The sequence below is a fragment of the Epinephelus fuscoguttatus genome, linkage group LG16 (genome assembly GCF_011397635.1).
Source record: "Epinephelus fuscoguttatus linkage group LG16, E.fuscoguttatus.final_Chr_v1".
Taxonomy (NCBI): domain Eukaryota; kingdom Metazoa; phylum Chordata; class Actinopteri; order Perciformes; family Serranidae; genus Epinephelus; species Epinephelus fuscoguttatus.
The window spans coordinates 17,792,805-17,810,823 of NC_064767.1; the positions used below are offsets into that span (position 1 = coordinate 17,792,805).

Genomic DNA, 18,019 nt, shown 5'->3' on the forward strand with positions numbered 1-18,019 from the left:
TGTGTGCTCTTTAAAACCAAGGGTAACAGATTTGGGTTAAAGCGTTATAAAATGTTTACACTGCAAAAATAGATTCTTTTATTCCTGGAAAGAAACCTTTCAAAAATAAGCAGCATCTCAGTGGTAATACTGTGATGGTACAGGTGGATTTGAAATTCCTCATTTGGCCAGGCCAAACAGTGATGTGTTCATGGTTTACATGAGGCATTCAGACTAAGATGCTCCTATTAGGATCATAATTAAAACTCTGTTTTGCAAATAAACACTATAAAGCCACTATAATGCTCTTTTCCAGTTACTTCCCTGTCTGCTCAAACTTGTGCGGGACTTTTGAACAGCTGACACTCAGTCTCAAAGTCACATCCTTGGAGCAGCTCCCTGTAGTGATCTCTGACGTCCTGATAGAGCGGCATGGAGCCCCGCTGGCCAGTCAAACCGGGGAAAGTCACAGGCTTCTCATTGAGCAGCGGCTGCAGTCTCAGGTCGCCTCCCCCGCAGTCGTACAGCACCATGAGTAAGTTAGCTGCATAGGGTAACATGTGGCTGGTGCGGAAGGAGCGTTGGGCCTGTGTGGCGTAGTTGGTAGAGCTCAGGGCATCGCTGTCCTTGAAGAAGCCCAGGAGGGTGAGCAGTGGCAGGAGGGTCTCTGCATGGCCGACCTGGACTGTCACGGCCTCCGTCACATGCTGGCCTGACCTGACATACAGGATATATGACATCAGTTTCAGGTCTAACACATAATGAGCTCTGTCAAAAGTGTAAAGGAATGTCAAAGTAAATTAGTCAGACAAGTTCTCACTACAAGGAGCAAGTCTGAAAAACATCCACACAAGAGTCGATTCAGCCCGAAATTTCTCCCAAATAATAGATGTCGTAGATATTAATGCTGAAATGATTAGTTGATTAATCAGTTAGTTGATCGCCAGAAATTTTTCATGATTGATTAATCTTTAAAGACTTTTTATTAAGCAAAAACACTCTCTAGCTCCAGCTTTGCAAATATGAGGATTTGTGTTTTTATCATTAACTTAACATCTGTGGGTTTCAAACTATCATGACATTTTACAACATCACATTCAGCTTTTGGCATTTTAAAAACAATTTTCTGACATTTTGTAGACTAAATAGAAGATTAAGTGTGGGAATAATTGATTAATTACTTGATAAGACTTAGTCTGCTATTACGCAGTCCCTTTTAGCATTTAATCAATGGGGCTGACTCGTAGGGATTTAGTTTTCACTTGTGAAAATTACATTTCGATATGTCAAAATGTAATTCTGACATTTCAAAATGTTAATTTAGGATATCTATAAAACAATTTTGGCATGCTCATAATATATGTTCACATGTAGAAATCACATTTAGACTAAACTGATTTACACAAACTGATAACAATCCCCACTCTCTCTTCCGCCATCACACTATATTTGTTCTGTCTTTAGTTCATTCATTCATTTCCCACAACCGCTCATCCTGTTGAAGGTCGCGGGGGGGGCGGGGGGGGGGGGGGCTGGAGCATATCCCAGCTGACACTGGTTGAGAGGCAGGGTACACCCTGGACAGGTCGCCAGACTATCACAGGGCTGACACATAGAGACAGACAACCATTCACACTCACATTCACACCTACGGACAATTTAGAGTCACCAATTAACCTGCATGTCTTTGGACTGTGGGAGGAAGCCGGAGTACCCAGAGAAAACCCATGCTGACATGGAGAGAACATGCAAACTCTGCACAGAAGGGCTACTCCACCCAAGGATCTGAACCCCCCATGCTGGGTTCGGACCAGGAACCCTCTTGCTTTGAGGCGACAATGCTAACCACTGCACCACCATGCCGCTGTCCTGTCATACTTAGGCCAAAAAAAAAAAAAAAATCCTTAAAAGAAAAGAACATCCACTCGTAAGAAAATGAATTGGAGATGTCTTTAACTAGAGTTGTTATAAGTCACCATAATGTTAAGAATAAGCTAGCTTGGTATTCTAACTAGTCAAAAAGCAATTGCTGTAATAATGCACGTTACTATTACCTCTAAAGATTAAACATTAAAAGGGTTGCCATTGAGTAAAGGTTCGACCACACGAAGAACGATAACTATAAGAATAACTACAAATGTGGTGTTTTAAAAATCATCCTTACTCAATTGGATGGCGATGTCCACACCACAATTTAAATGACAGTGGTGAAAAATTTTGTTGGGATCACTTTTGCAGCTGAAGCACAAAACGCTTGCTTGACGCCACTATTCACAGAACGTTAGCGTTCATTGGTGTGGATGCTCACATTGTTATAGTTATGGTTATTATTTGGTGTGGATGACCCTGAACACATGCAGCGTATTATTCTGTTACTCAGTGTCCCACCATGCAGTGATTTAAAGGAAAAGGCTGTTTATATACTATGTTTTTCTTATTATCAACAAATCCCATGAATAGACAGGAGCCAATAATAACCTGATCCTACTAACATGTATTGTCTGTGTATCCAGTGCATGATATAGCTTATTGTGTAGACCGCCATTCATCAGACATCTTCTGTTATTCCAAAGAATATGGGCACTGTAGTTTATTTTGAGTCCATTTCATATACACCGTCCTGTCTCTATATACTTTTTGAGCACCAAATGTGTATTCATCCACAGCTGCCAATAGTCCCCCTGCAAGTTTTACATCTTTCGAATGAATGTTCTCGGGGCTGAGAGCTTAACGCAGGGTCTGGATGTTGTGAAGAACTGAGAGAAGAATTAATGTTTTTTGTCTTTTCACTGGATTTGTTAAATTGACAAAATCACAGAGCAACAGCACCTTTCACCTTTTTGTCATGAGGGGCATTTACTCACTTGTTCTCGCTGGCTGCTTGGTCCAGTCGACTAAACACGTCATGGAAGAGAATGCAGCTCGACTTGCTGTTAATATCATAACCATAGGCTCTTTTCCAGAATTGCTTCAGATCATTGGCATACTCCATAACCTGTTGGACCACACAGGACAAATCATTGCCAGTCTGGATGAAGGGGGTGGGCTTTGTGTGATGAGTGAAGAAGATAGCAATCTGTTTAGTCTCTTGTTATGCAAGGTAACATTTCAGGCTTCCTGAGTTTTAGGTCAGCTTGTAACACAAGACACAAAACACTCTTTGTGACATGGATAATGCCAAAAAGCCTCTCAAAGAATGGATATGTGGCAAAGCATGGAAAGCATGACTTAAACCCTTTCTTTTAAAAGAAAAAAGTAGTAGATACGGCAGGAGTCTTTGTCTAACTTGACCTTCTTCCCACTTTATTTACTGCATTTTGTTTGTTTATTCAACAGAGACGGTAAAGATCCAGCTATAGAAGTGCACACAGTAGAGCACAGATCTCCATCATGGCCAAGTGGTTGCCTGATCTGATTGCAGCCACTCTAGACTGTTCTTTTAATTCCAGCAGACGCATTTTAGAAGATCCTAGAACCTATGGAAAATGTGTACCATGTCTATTTTTGATGGAGCTGCAGCATAATTGGACTTTAAACAGAACTGACTTTGTCTGTAGTCTGCAGCGCAACATAGTATGAAATAACAACAATAAACACCATTAAAATAGACCAAAAAATAAACTGTTTGACTACGTAGCCTACTTACTCATGGTAACGCACAAGTATCAAGGAAAAAAGACCACATCAACAAAACCGGGCATGCAAAATGCTCTGCTTCTGAAATGCTCCTGAAGTAGTATGACGCTGTGTGAAGGACAGAACCAAACTGGGTCGCAGCTGGATCACGGAGTCCAGTGGATTTGTCCATCCTAGCTCCTTAACAGTCAAGATGGCGGTGAAGATAACAAAAACGGGGACTGATTCATCTCATAACGTGCCTAACTGTGGTACATCATAATATAACGGGTATGGAATTATCCGGCAGACGCTTTGGTAAGATGAGACCAAACTTTCCTATGGATGCCAGTTTTTGAACCATGGCAAAACCCAAAATATGGCCTGCAACAGGCAGTACGGCTTGTTGTTTTTAGTGGAGACGTTTTACGGAAAACTTGTGGCCTCTAACGGTCGGTTAAGAGTTTTTCAACAATTGTAAATCACCCCAACCACAAGAGGTCCCTGAGCAAATGGTCATGAATGGGCACACAAAATATTAGGCTGATTGGTCCAATAGTATTGTAGTAGTAGTAGTAGTGGTTACCAGTTAGCTTCAGAATTAATTTTAAGACTCTTTTAATAACTTTTAAAGCTCAACATGGTTTAGCCCGCAGTTATATAGCTGAGCTTCGGACTACCTGTGCTCCAAGTCAAGACCTGAGATCCTTGGGCCTGCCCTCACTAGTTGTCCCTAGATCAGGGCTGGTAACTAAAGGTGACCGGGCTTTCGCCATTTAGGCCCTGAGGCCCTGGAATTCTCTGCCTGAGGAGATCAGGCTGACTAGTACATTATCCATTTTAAAATCATTGCATGAAATGTATTTTCATAGGAAAGCTTTCTCTTTTAACGCATAATTTTTATTGTTTGACTTGCTGTTTTGTTTTATTTCCTATTTTTTGCCTCTGTACACAGGATTCTGCTCAGCCATTAACATTTTTTTCAACATTGGATTATTGTTGTGTTATTTTCATGCACTTTGAGTACCACAGTGTTTAGATAAGTGTTATACAAATAAAACTATATTATTATTATTATTATTATTATTATTACAATGGGTGTCTAGCAGAAGTCAATTTGCAGCAGGCTTTTAAATTCAGGTTCAAACGAATAGATAAAACATGTTGGTAAATGCATTTAGTAACAGCAGGAAGAGGAGGGACATGATTTTTTTTTACAGATTATCTGTCTCATGTATGTCTTTAAGAATATAATGACAATATCAGCAAATATGACAAAACTTATTTTAATAAAAGTTACCAACTGTAGTGTTTAAACCTTGTTATTTTTCCATTGTGTTCCTTTCTTTTGTTTCTTGCAAACTTGCTTGTAATAAATTTCAGCAAAAATCTTGTAAACCAAGAAAAACGACATCGCTGAGATTTAAAAAAAAAAAAAGGCCTGTAAATAAATAAACTTAACACAGCCCAGTCCTCTGTGAAAAATGATTAAGAGGTTACATCAGGTGACTGACCCACAATCCTCTTCTCCCTTCTCCATGATAGCATCCTTCCTACTTGCCTCCACACTGGCTCAATAAATCTACAATCATTAAGTAGCCGAGGCTCTTACCTGTGCATCGACCTCATCGAAGAGTTTACACCAGGGCGAGTTCACAGTCTTGATGGCAAACTCATAAGCACACAGGTAAAATGCAGCTTCGGCCATATCTGCAGGAGAAAGTGAGGCAGCCATTTAAACAAACGCAATCAAAAGCACTGACCTGCTTTAACCTGAACGTCATGCTATGTGTTGTTTAAATACTGCACCAGTTTGTGGCCAGTGGGGTTTCAATAAGGCCACACATAAAGTCAGTACTGGCTGCAGTGCCGTCTATTGAAGCTTCAATACTTTCAAATTAGAAAACAGCTCCACCTACTGTGCAAAAGCCCACTGTGAAATATAACCAATGGGATGACACAGTCTTCCTCAATACTGACAACTCTACCTCTGCTTTAGTGACTGTCCATTGTTGAGTTTCGACCTTAGACACATTTGAGTCGGTTTTTAGACTCTAACAAATGCTTTATTTCAGAGGGGCCCAAAGTTTCTTAGAATTTACTGGAAAGGAAGTGATGTATTTGTGAAATCATTGGGGAGGTTCCTGGAAAGTATTATGTAATTTGGTACAAATTATTGGGGAAATGGAGACAGTGTTTGAATGGGACACTTATTTGCAGTGCATTGTGCATACAGTTCAGCATTTATGAAATGTAAAGTTTTCGATCAATAAATTCATAATTATGGATTTAAATGGGGAAGTTTTTAAGGAAAAATCTCTGAAAATCATCAATTCTGTATGAACTCAAATACGCCAGAACTTTGTCTCTACATATTTTTTCCCCCAGAAAATCTCTTATGAAATTATTAGGATGCTACAAAAGAGTAAAATAAAAAGCCACCATGTATTGTGCTCTAAAAATAGGACATATAGGAAAAATACATTTGACTAGGACCGAAACAACTCTTGCCAATCAGAAGTAGCTCCCTTCTTTTGGGTAAATAACAGACCTGGGACCCATATTCAATCTTATTCATTCATTTAAAAGCAGCGGCACAGTGGTTAGCATTGTTGCCTCACAGCAAAGAGGGGTCCTGGTTTTAACCCAGGGTATGGAGTTCAGTCCTTGGGGTGGGGGAGCCCTTGTATGTTCTCTCCGGGTTTTCTCCGGGGACTCCAGCTTCCTCCCACAGTCCAGAGACATGCAGGTTAACTGGTGACTCTAAACTGGCCGTAGATGTGAATGTGAGCATGACTGGTTGTCTGTCTCTATGTGTCAGCCCTGTAATAGTCTGGCGACCTGTCCAGAGTGTACTCCACATCTCGCCCAATGTCAACTGGGATAGGCTCCAGCCCCCCGTGACCCCCCCACAGGATAAGCGGTTACGGAAAATGAATGAATGAATTCATTTAAAAGAGCAGTGTGTGGGATTTAGTGGCAGACTGCAACCAGCTGAAACTTCTCCTGTGCACCAAGAATGAACTCCTGCTTTGGATTCCTTCAGTGTTCACTGTTCAAGAGATTCTCTGAGAAGCCAAATTATATGCCGAAATCTCTCCCTCTCCAAAACAAATGAAACAAGTGATTAAAGCCAGTACAAACACTGAACATTTTTTCAACGTGATTGCTGCTAACTACAGTGGCTGACGTGAAAATACGAATAGCCCCATCTAGAGCCAGTGTCTGGTTTGCCTGTTATGTGCTCCTGTGGAAACATGGCGGTGCAAAATGTGATCTCTCTGGAAAAGGGACCTGCTCCCTATATAGATGTACGCAGAGAGCAGGTCCAATGGGTATCTATATAATGGCTCATTCTAAGGTAATGAAAACACAGTGATTCTTATTTTCAGGTGATTATACAATAAAGACAACTTACTTATGATATTCCATTTCAAACTATACATCACCCTAAATCCTACTCAGTGGGCCTTTAAGAAATTATCAGGGTATCACATAAGTACAAAATAAAAAGTCAGCTTTTACTGTGCTTGTCGTACTGTTTGTTTTTCCCGTTTTCTTTTTGCCTTCTACTGCAGGGATTCTCAACTTGCATTGAGGACGTTCAGGGTTTAGATCAGACCTCTGCTGGGGGTTTCGGGGGCTCCTCTCCTGGCACTGTTTTGATAAAGAAACTCTATTTTGATGCCTTTTTATGCACTATGGCATGAATATGTGAGTGTGTTCGTGCATGTGTACATATTTATATGCTGCTAAATGGATCACCTATCAGGCTTTTTTAATTGTGAATTAAAAAAAGGTTGGGGGGCCACTCTGATGCATATTGGGGGCCAAATTTGGCCCACAGACTGGAAGTTAAGTATCACTTGTCTACTGTCTGCCTGATTTCATGTGAACGCAGCATTAGACACAAAGAACAGAGGAAACTATGATCTAAGTTAAAAAATACCACAGTTACTCTATATTTGGTAGAACACACTAGAGGTCGACCGATTCATCAGTTTGGCTGATTCATCAGCGCCGATGGGACTTTGTATAAGCTATTGTTAATGGCAGAACAGGGCTCAGATAGTGGCTGATAGCTGTAACCTCCATTGGTCACGTGAGTACGGCCATAAGCCTGAAGCATGAATGTGTATGATTTAAATCAAAGTTAACTTATGTAGGACAGCTTTACCTCTTTATTAGAGGCATTATATAGAATAGCATTAGTTATAGGATAGCATTATGTGCTTTCTCTGTTTTGCTAGCAGTTATGGTCAGTAGAGTTTCGCTAGAATTAAGTAGCAAGCCTAGCACTAATAATGTGTGTAGAATGAATTTCTGATAATCCAAATGACTATTAACTCATAATAACTTCGAGACCAGGATGGACCAGCACTCAGTGTGCTCCAGCCATAAATGCACAGCAAACTTTCAATCTGGTTTCCCACCGTACATCATTTGTAATTTTCTCAGAAAGCAATTAGGGGGCGATCACACCTACAGGTGGCGCTACAAACGCAGACTCTTCATAGACGCTTGAAATGCCTGAAATGCCCTTTCAATGAGCGCTCCTTATGAGGAGCGCCTGTGGAGCAGGGGTACGTGCGCAACTGGGCGATCAAAACATTGAAAATGGACCCAAAACGGAGGAGGGCACTTGCCGTTGCCCTACTTTTAGGGGCCGATCACACCTACAGGTGGCGCTACAAACGCAGAAGCTTCAAAGATGCTTGAAATGCCTGAAATGCCCTTTCAAGGAGCGCTCCTGACGAGGAGCGCCTGTGAAACAGGAGTGCGTGCGCAACCAGGCGATCAAAACATTGAAAATGGACCCAAGACCGAGTGAGGAAGCAATCACACCGAGATGAAACACAAGAAACAGGACGCCAGTAAAACCATTGTTTTCCTATGATACGGCGCGTCTGACCGGCATTCAAGTGTTTTTTTAAACGGGCGTTTTTCCAGCGTCTTTTTAGACGCGCGTTTTTGTAGACACTTCTTTTTTGACGCACGTTTCTAGACGCGCGTAGACACTGAAAAGTTAAAATATTTTCAACTTTATTGAGCGTCAGACGCCGGTAGATAGTGTGCATTGAATAAGCGCTTCCAGCATTTCAAGCGTCTTTGAAGCGTCCGCGTCTCTAGCGTCTCATTTCTGTTTGATCACCCCCTTATGGTGCTACTGGTGCCTGAAGCCCAAAAGCTGAGATTATTTAAACTTTCAGCGTCTACCAACGCGTGTCTAAAAAGACGGCAGAAAGACGCTCGTCATAAAAAATGCTTGAAAACCAGTCAGACGCGCCGTATCATAGGGTATCAGTTGTTTTACTGGTGTCTCATTTCTAGCTCTCCTTGAAGGTGTGATCGCCTCCTTATCCCTGAATTTTTCGGGCGATATAGAATGTGACTTTGTCAGAGGGGACAGCTGTCAGGTGTTATTGGCCGATTGATCGACTATTTTCCTGCTCCAAACTATTGTTAATATATCGGCCATTAAAAAAATCCGCTATCGGTCGACCTCTGGAACACACTTAGGTACTTTACCTGTAAGTCAGATACTGGACGCAGGGCTTGTATAGGATCATTTTTATAATGTTGTAATAAGATTTTTAAACAGTTCAACCACCACTGACCATCTGTGATGTTGTTGTAGGGGACTCTGAGACGGTCTGCGATCTTCTCCGTGACCCTCCTCATCTCTGGTCCCTGCTTGAACTTGTCCACCTCTGACAGAGCTGTGGGGTTATTGTCGACTTCCTGCACAAACCTGGTGCACTTGTCAAAAAACCTCATGAGAGCATCATTCTCTGCGTGGTCAAACTGCTGATCTGGGTAGAGACAAAGGGACAGGTTATAATGAAACATGTAAGTGGTGATGATGATGTATATGTTGTGATGATGGTCATACCTGTGATAGCCCACAGCTCAGTCAGTCCTGCCTTGAAGGACAGAGTGCTGTTGACACACCTGTGCTTTGAGCTGGTTATGAACTTGATGAATCCACCTCGGAGCTTCTCCTCAGAGATCAGTGAGGGGAACAACTTTGACAGCCTGACGGCCAGATGCTTGTGATCGTTCACACCTTTCTGCACCAGCCTGCCGTCCATGTCGTCAGTGTACCACATCCTCCACTGGGTCTGGATCTCACGCAGCCAGCTCTGTTTGCCAGACGCGCGGCTCTTCACCAGCTCGTACAGCTTCCGCATCTTCTTCACGTTCTTGCTGGTCGGGTACCTGGTGCCGTGTCTTACGATCGCGGTCAGATGGATCTCGTGACATTGCTCAGACGGAGGCTGCAGCATAGATCTGTTTACAGCCAGTATGTCCTCTATGAGGTGCGGGTTCACTTCCTCGTACCTCCCTTTGGTGCTGAAGTATTTGGCGATCGCTGGTATGTTCGGGTTGAAATCATCAGGCGTCACATCGTTGCGGAAACAGCAGCCAAATCCAGCTGTGATGGCGAAATGAACAGCTATGATTTTCCAAAATCTGATCGGCATGATGCAGACAAATGGCTTGTTTGTTTGGCCGTGTGCACCCCCACCGACCGGACTCCAAAACTGAGTGACGTCATCCATACGTGGGACTGTACAGCCAATCCGTTACACAGAGCCTGTCCTAACGGAGCTTGCTCAACAGACCATAATGGACATTGACCACTTTTAATCACATGACTGCGTGTACATTAGTCAGTAGGCTAATGTTTGAAGAGCTCAAAATCCAGAATGCATTTATCAGCTTATTAACATTTAAAACTGCAGTCTGCAGACTAGACTTTTGGTAATAATTTCCAGTGGATGATGATGTCTTTATGCAACATGGCCTATTTTAGAATAATTTATATTACTTGGCCCCGGCTATTATTTGCTTAAACCAATGAAATCAACAGGCCTATACTTGGGACAGGCCTCTAATTCCTTTCACAGGAAACTGTAGCTCGGCAAAGTTCAGGAAATACAATCAAACTGTTCATTTAAACCAGTATGAATATTCAAATATATCAAGTATGAATCATTCATTGGATCTAGCTCTGACAGACAGCGTATCAGACAGACATACAGTTACAGCACTCGAGGATTACGGGCCCCTGCATACAGACACAATGCCACTTTATACAATACTCACACCGGATTCATTTTTATGAAAAACCTCTTTTGATTATTTTGATTTTGAAGAAATATGAATAACTTACAGGGTAATGGAGGAATGGACACATAATCTGAGGTAGCCAACAACCTGCTTTTATACATCTCAAGAAAAATTTGAAGTGCTTGGCAACCGTTTAATTGAGACAGATGTTTATATGTCAAAATGTGTAGCTACACCAGGCTAGTAAAAGAGGCCAGGCGTTTAATTGAAGTTTTATATTATGGATGCATGGATATGATCATTACTTTAATACTGCAACTGGTAACTTTTCTTTTTTTTTAAACTGAAGGCTGGGGATACTCATTTTGCTTTGCCCAGGGGCCACTTTTGCAGAATGAAAGGAGGTCAGGGGCCAGTTGCAACAGATCCACAAAGGCCAGGTGCACACAGGGGCGTTTCTAGGATTTGGGGAAATTCAGGGTCTCGCCTGGACCTCTGTCAGGGGGATTATTTCAGCCACAAGAGGCTGAAGGGTACCACTACACTTCTAAATATGTATGATATGATATGATTTACGTGTTTCCTTCCATGTGAGTTCTTTTGAAATTTCTCTAGTCCCTATAAACAGTATTGTGCGTTCGCAAGTTTTGTAGCTGTCAAGTCTTTCACCTGGACGAAAACATACATGCTTCAATTCCTATGTAGAAATGAGTGTGAAAACAACAAATGACCTGACCATAAAATAAATAAATAAAAACACACGCATCCCCCCCCACATTTTCACTGACTAAGAGCCACATTGAAACATAATCCTGGCAAACCTTTTTTTTTCACCGGTTTGTAAGCCGTAAAACACAGAAGGCAAAAATATATAGTAAATGTTTCACCATATTTTTCTCCCACACTTGCCTGTCAGGACTTCCATATACATGTCAGGGGAGAAAAACAAGCAACAAAGTGAAATTTCCAAAGCAGAACATCTAAAAAACTGCAAATTCATGTTCATGGCAGAAGCATTCTGTTTATTCTGTTTAGCAAATAAAATAAAATAAAGCCACTATAATGCACTCTTTTCCAGAATCTACCCTGTCTGCCTAAACTTACGCAGGACTCTTTACCAGCTGACACTCAGTCTCAAAGTCACATCCTTGGAGCAGCTCCCTGTAGTGATCTCTGATGTCCTGATAGAGCGGCATGGAGCCCCGCTGGCCAGTCAAACCGGGGAAAGTCACAGGCTTTTCGTTGAGCAGCAGCTGCAGTCTCAGGTCGCCTCCCCCGCAGTCGTACAGCACCATGAGTAAGTTAGCTGCATAGGGTAACATGTGGCTGGTGCGGAAGGAGCGTTGGGCCTGTGTGGCGTAGTTGGTGGAGTTTAGGGCATCGCTGTCCTTGAAGAAGCCCAGGAGGGTGAGCAGTGGCAGGAGGGTGTCTGCGTGGCCAACCTGGACTGTCACGGCTTCGGTCACCTGCTGGCCTGACCTGACATGCATGAAAAATGGGGCTCAGAATTTAACATGTGACATAGACAGAGCTGTAAATAGGACACAAGAGAAGAGAAAACTCTTGTCACATAGCAGCAGAATGCAACCTGTATCAAGTAATGTCTGGGTTGTTTATAAACCACTGCTTATATGCATTTAAGGACACATTTTAAACTTTAAGGGATAGGACACAGAACCTTTGACAACAGCAAAGCAACCAAGATTGAGGCACAAGCAGATAAAACCAATGATACTGGGGATTACATCATCATTCTTTTCATTCCACTGAACATTTTCATCAAGCAAGTATAACCTGCATCCGTGCTATACGGATCGCAGGTCATTTAAAGGCTACTTACTTATTCTCTGCGGCTGCCTTGTTGAGTCGTTTAAACACATCGTGGAAGAGAATGCAGCTCGACTTGCTGTTGATATCGTGACCGTAACCCCTTTTCCAGAATTCCCTCAGGTCACTTGCATACTCCAAAACCTGTTGGTGCAGATAGTTCAAAGGAAGCCTGTTCGTGGGTGGCCTTTAAAGACTTTGAAAAGAACATTTTCCCAAAATAGCAATCTGTGAGGTAATGTTTCTGGCTTCCTGAGTGTTAGATCAGCCTGTAACACAAGACACAAAACTTTCTGAATGAATGAACGGTGTGCCCAAACAGAGGAGGTCATGCATCTATCCATCCATCCAAACAGCTTATAAAAGGTTGTGGGGGCGCTGGAGCTGAGCCCAGCTGACATTGGGAGAGAGAGGCAGGCACACACTGGAGAGGTCACCAGACTGTCACAGGGCTCAGAAAAGGTAAGGCATTGTGACTTTTGTTTATACTCCTTACAAAGCAGCAATAGAATATCTGAATGATATCGTCAAATGCTGCGGGTGCTGTGTACCTCTGACCTAGATAACACATGGCTGTTTGTTTGCTTTGTCCTGTTTGTGTTGGATTCAATAGTCGGTTCTGTGCCCCAGCTTGACCCAAGTGCTCCTCTGATCGGCCCAAAGTGCCTGACAGATCAGCTGAAGTGTCTTTCTGACCATAAACCCAGAACATAATCCTGTGTCCAATATAAGTTCTGCTTTTTTCATCACGTCTGTGTTTCTTTTTCCCCTCTGTAAAGTCCTGAGAGACTCGCTTGTGATAAATTTAAACATTTACTGGCTTATGTGGGAAAACATCCTGTTCTACACTTAGTGATGAAGAGCTCTATATATAAGCGGACCTGTAATGGTGAAATAGTACATACATTTGCTGCCAAAGTTGCAGAGTACGGACATTTTTGCAGCAGTGTCTAATGCACATTTTGAGATGCTGCAGTCGAGAAAGCACAGGTGTGAAAAACTGATGATGGCTGAATTCCATTTAACTGCTTCAGTTTCAGGGTCCTGGTATTGTGCATGCTGGCTCACTGAGACTGGAACACTTGACTAGAACAGAGCCTCCAAAATCAAATAAAACAGTTGCTGCTACCACATTAAATCTACATAGTTGACCACTAATTGCCCCTACCTTTGCATCGTCCTCATCGAAGAGCCGACACCAGGGCGAGTTCACTGCTTTGATTGCAAATTCATAAGCACACAGGTAAAATGCAGCCTCAGTCAAATCTGCAGGAGGGAGGTTGGTATAACATGTTCAGTGGTGAAAATATGCAGGAAATTTGAGATGCCAAAAAACTGACATCCTGTCAAAATCAACTAGCGAGAACTACACAGACACTACAGAGAGTAGTTTGCCTTGATCTTGAAGCATGTAGACAGGATATTAACTCAAGGCCATGAGTGACAAGGCTCGCTACAAACTGGTGCAGAGACCTCAGCACTTCCAAATTAGTAAACAGCTCCACCCAGTGTGAAACATGATCACTGAGGTGTTCTGCGCACTGACATCTGTATAGTTTTGTGTCTTCAACCTTACAAATAATTGCTAATATGTAGTAGCTAATCAGTATAAGCTGGGTCTATAGTCTGTTTCTGCAACACAGATTCAATTCTGTTTGAAATTTTACAGGCTTACTCTTTTCATGATTAAATTAAATTAAATATAAGCATCCTCCCAAACATTGCTGCTGATATGACAGGCTGATAAGATGATGCTTTCATTGATTGCTACATATCATGTGTTGTTAAAGGAGCCTACACCTTTTTCGGACTGCAGAAGTGTCTAAGTTATGTTAAATTACTTTACTGTAATGTTCAGCACTGTACTATTAAAATATCTGCCATTTTCTGTGAGAGGCTGTGACTTTATTTACATGAATTTGTAGATTAATACATGATGTTCTCTTTTCTATTTGCAGACTGAAATAAATTCTAAATTCTAATGTGACTTTAATTAGTAAAAAAGGTGAAATTTGCCCAAGTTTAGGCTAACCTAAGTTAAAGAAACGATCTTACTCGGCTAGTGAACAAATTAAAAGTGATGTATTTTATGTCTGCATCTGCCAGTGGGCCGTCACAACACCCTCCTGAGACCTGAACTTTTGTTTGGTATGCATTTTTAATTTATCCTAGCTATTTAGGATCAATAGGACCCAATAATTATAGAAAATTAAACATTGTCAACAGTAATTAAGTCTCAGTGTCCTAAACCCAGACAACAATAAAATGTCTGTCTGTCTTCAAACTAGTACTTTCTAATTAACAGCGTCCTAGCTTGTTAGCTTGCTGTTGCTAAAATTGGTCAAATGTGTTGCCGTATCAAACTACAAACATTATTAATCATAAATAAACAAGTTTCTACAGAAGTGTATTGCATTCACTTGGCAAAAAAACAAACAAACAATGTTTTATTGAGTAATTTTTTCTGTTTTTCGGAGTAATTTTTTTATTTTTCTGTTTTTCGGTGTATTTTTTTTGTTTGTTTTCCGGGGCAATTTTTTCTGTTTTTCTGAGTATTTTTTTCTGAGTTAAGAGAGCAATAGAACAACAGACGTTTTCATTCCTTTCTTGAGAGCTCGATATAATGGAAGCAAACATGACCCACTTGTTTAGTTTAATCTAGTTTTACTTTGTTTTGGGTTTGAGACACTGGGAGATACTCTTGTCTTTAAGTCATATAGATGGTGTTATCATTAGTTTGTCGACTTTGCGCAGGCACCTTAAGACTTTGCGGTTGTTCAGATGAAAAGCCCATTCAGATCTGCTGGACACTACAGTGTTTCTCCAGAATCAGTTGGACACATATGGGAGTGAAAGCGTCTGTTGTTCTATTGCTCTCTTAACTCAGAAAAAAATACTCAGAAAAACAGAAAAAATTAACCTGAAAAACAAAACAAAAAAATTACCACGAAAAACAGAAAAAATTACACCGAAAAACAGAAGAATAAAACAATTACTCCGAAAAACAGAAAAAATTACTCAATTAAACAGATTTTTTTTTATTTGTCAAGTGAATGCAATACGCTTCCGTAAATTTCAACCATAAAATGTGATCAGGTTTTGGACCTTGTCCTCTTTTGTGTCGGGATCGGCTGCAGACTGACTTGGCAGGGATGGCTGCCATCTTATTTTACCATGGATTAGTGTGTTGTGCTCTTACTACCACTAGGTGGCACAAAAAAGGATCCACTGACGAGGACAACAGGTCTAAGTCAAGTAGAATGAAGTATAAGGTCCGGTAAACCTAAAATGTGATGTCCATGAGGACACAGGGTTTTAGGAGTTAAATCCATTACAGGAGAGACTTCATGTAGCAGCAATAGCATGTAGCATCAGTATTGTGCATCCCTAATTTACAGTCTTGAGTCACTCAGGAAGCCCAGAGTGTAGGACCCCTGAGAGCATGTATCCTCTGGAGTGATCATAAAGGTATATGCGCACAACACATTCAACAGCATAAACAGGCAGTGTTTCTGCAGATCTGACCGTGTGTGATGAGACTGTGCGGGACTCTGAGATGGTCTGCGATCTTCTCCGTGACCCTCCTCATCTCTGGTCCCTGCTTGAACTTGTCCACCTCTGATACTGCTGAGGCGTTATTATCCACTTCCTGCACAAACCTGGTGCACTTGTCAAAAAACCTCATGAGAGCATCATTCTCTGCGTGGTCAAACTGCTGATCTGGGTAGAGACAAAGGGACAGGTTATAATGAAACATGTAAGTGGTGATGATGATGTATATGTTGTGATGATGGTCATACCTGTGATAGCCCACAGCTCAGTCAGTCCTGCCTTGAAGGACAGAGTGCTGTTGACACACCTGTGCTTTGAGCTGGTTATGAACTTGATGAATCCACCTCGGAGCTTCTCCTCAGAGATCAGTGAGGGGAACAGCTTTGACAGCCTGACGGCCAGATGCTTGTGATCGTTCACACCTTTCTGCACCAGCCTGCCGTCCATGTCCTCAGTGTACCACATCCTCCACTGGGTCTGGATCTCACGCAACCAGCTCTCTTCGCCTGAGGCATTGTGTAGGACAATGTTGTAGAGCTGCTGCATCTCCTTGATGTTTTTGGGCGTTGGGTACCTGGTGCCATGTCTTATGATCGCGGTCAGATGAATCTCTTGACATTGCTCAGATGGAGGCTGCAACATAGATCTGTTTACATACAGTATGTCCTCTATGAGGTGCGGGTTCACCTCCTCGTACCTTCCTTTGGTGTTGAAATATTTAGCGATCGCTGGTATATCCAGATTGTCTTCAGGATTCACATAATCAAGTAGAGAACAAGAGATGATGGGGAGATAAAGGACAGTGAATTTCCAAAGAAAAGTCGGCATGATGCACCCAAGAAGAGGCATGAAAAGCAGCTGTCCTCAAAACCTTTCTAAAACATGGCATTTGACGGTATAAAAAATGGGACTGAGCAGAGTCCAGTCTAGTCTGTTTACCCCAGTTCCCTCACAGTTTATCCCAAAGTGCAAACTAAACAGGTTCTTACACAAGAGCCACTATTTGACTGACTTAAACAATAGTCTTTTCAGATTATAGAGATCCTCTATGACCCAGTTCCTTTTATGTAAATGTCGCATTGTCTGCATTATAATATCAGTTCCACTTTCACACCAATCGTGTGGTTTTATAATGTTTTGATATCTTACAGTATTGTTTTTGGGATGTGCTTTGTTTTACCTACTCTCTTACCACAACGCTCTGGTTTGACACCCTAGTTTAACCTTTTTACACTCAGTTAAAGTTTCACTTCAACCACTGTCAGATCAAAGTGAAACAATAAAACATTTACCACAGAGCCTGAAGAACTCAGAAACTCATTAAGATGCAGTGTGATGTTGGTATTTGGGCAAAGTCATTGTGCAGGTTCATAGGCCTCTGTCTTGTCATGTATCTCCCTGTCAACTCTACGTTATTGCTCTTTCTTTTTACTGTCAGTTAGATTGTAACTGCCACTAGATGCTGTTTGGTAAAAACTCAATATTACAGGTGAATTTCACTTTTTTAGGGTCCGGGCAGCTAAGCTGCCAGGACACTATTGTAATCCTAGGTATTCTTCTTCTTTCTTCTTTCTTCTTCCGAGGAAATCATACCTCCCATGGGTGAAAACTCACCAAACTCTGCACAAAGGTCCAGTCTCATGCCAGATATCCTCCGCTGTATACTCAAGCCAATAGTCCTGATGGTGGCGCTACAGCAAGCATCTAAAGTTCAAAACTTTGAAAATTCATAACAAATCAACCATACGTGCTACAACTTCACAACTTTCATCAAACTGTAGGCCCAATACTGAAGAAACTTTTGTACATTTAAACCAATTAAAAATTATGAAGTTCATCACTCTGTTTTTTTTTCAAAAACTGTAAAACTTCTTAAACCTATCTCCTCCCACAATTTTTGCTCAATTGACACCAAACTTGCTACAGAGCATCTTCCGACTGTCCTACACAAACTATGTTTCTCAGATTTTTC

General features: G+C 41.6%; 2 protein-coding genes across 4 annotated transcripts in view; both read right to left on the bottom strand.

The window, feature by feature from the left end:
- LOC125903271 (bifunctional 3'-phosphoadenosine 5'-phosphosulfate synthase 2-like) overlaps positions 1 to 18,019 on the bottom strand; it is a 275,592-nt gene that overhangs the window by 25,136 nt on the left and 232,437 nt on the right. The gene's annotated exons all lie outside the window — the stretch shown is intronic.
- On the bottom strand, positions 55 to 17,004 carry LOC125903274 (multiple inositol polyphosphate phosphatase 1-like). 3 transcript variants are annotated; one of them, XM_049600097.1, is made up of 5 exons: positions 16,296 to 16,989; positions 9,213 to 9,407; positions 5,207 to 5,304; positions 2,844 to 2,974; positions 55 to 696 (listed from the first exon to the last, which is right to left on the bottom strand). In XM_049600097.1, exons 1-5 carry the CDS (start codon positions 16,894 to 16,896, stop codon positions 312 to 314), a joined length of 1,410 nt encoding a protein of 469 aa, XP_049456054.1. In that variant the 5' UTR covers positions 16,897 to 16,989; the 3' UTR covers positions 55 to 311. The 3 variants fall into 3 exon arrangements, with proteins under 3 accessions (XP_049456054.1, XP_049456053.1, XP_049456055.1); XM_049600096.1 differs by lacking the exon at positions 16,296 to 16,989 and adding an exon at positions 9,488 to 10,184; XM_049600098.1 differs by lacking the exons at positions 55 to 696; positions 2,844 to 2,974; positions 5,207 to 5,304; positions 9,213 to 9,407 and adding exons at positions 11,683 to 12,147; positions 12,509 to 12,639; positions 13,664 to 13,761; positions 16,021 to 16,215 and having other exon boundaries at positions 16,296 to 17,004.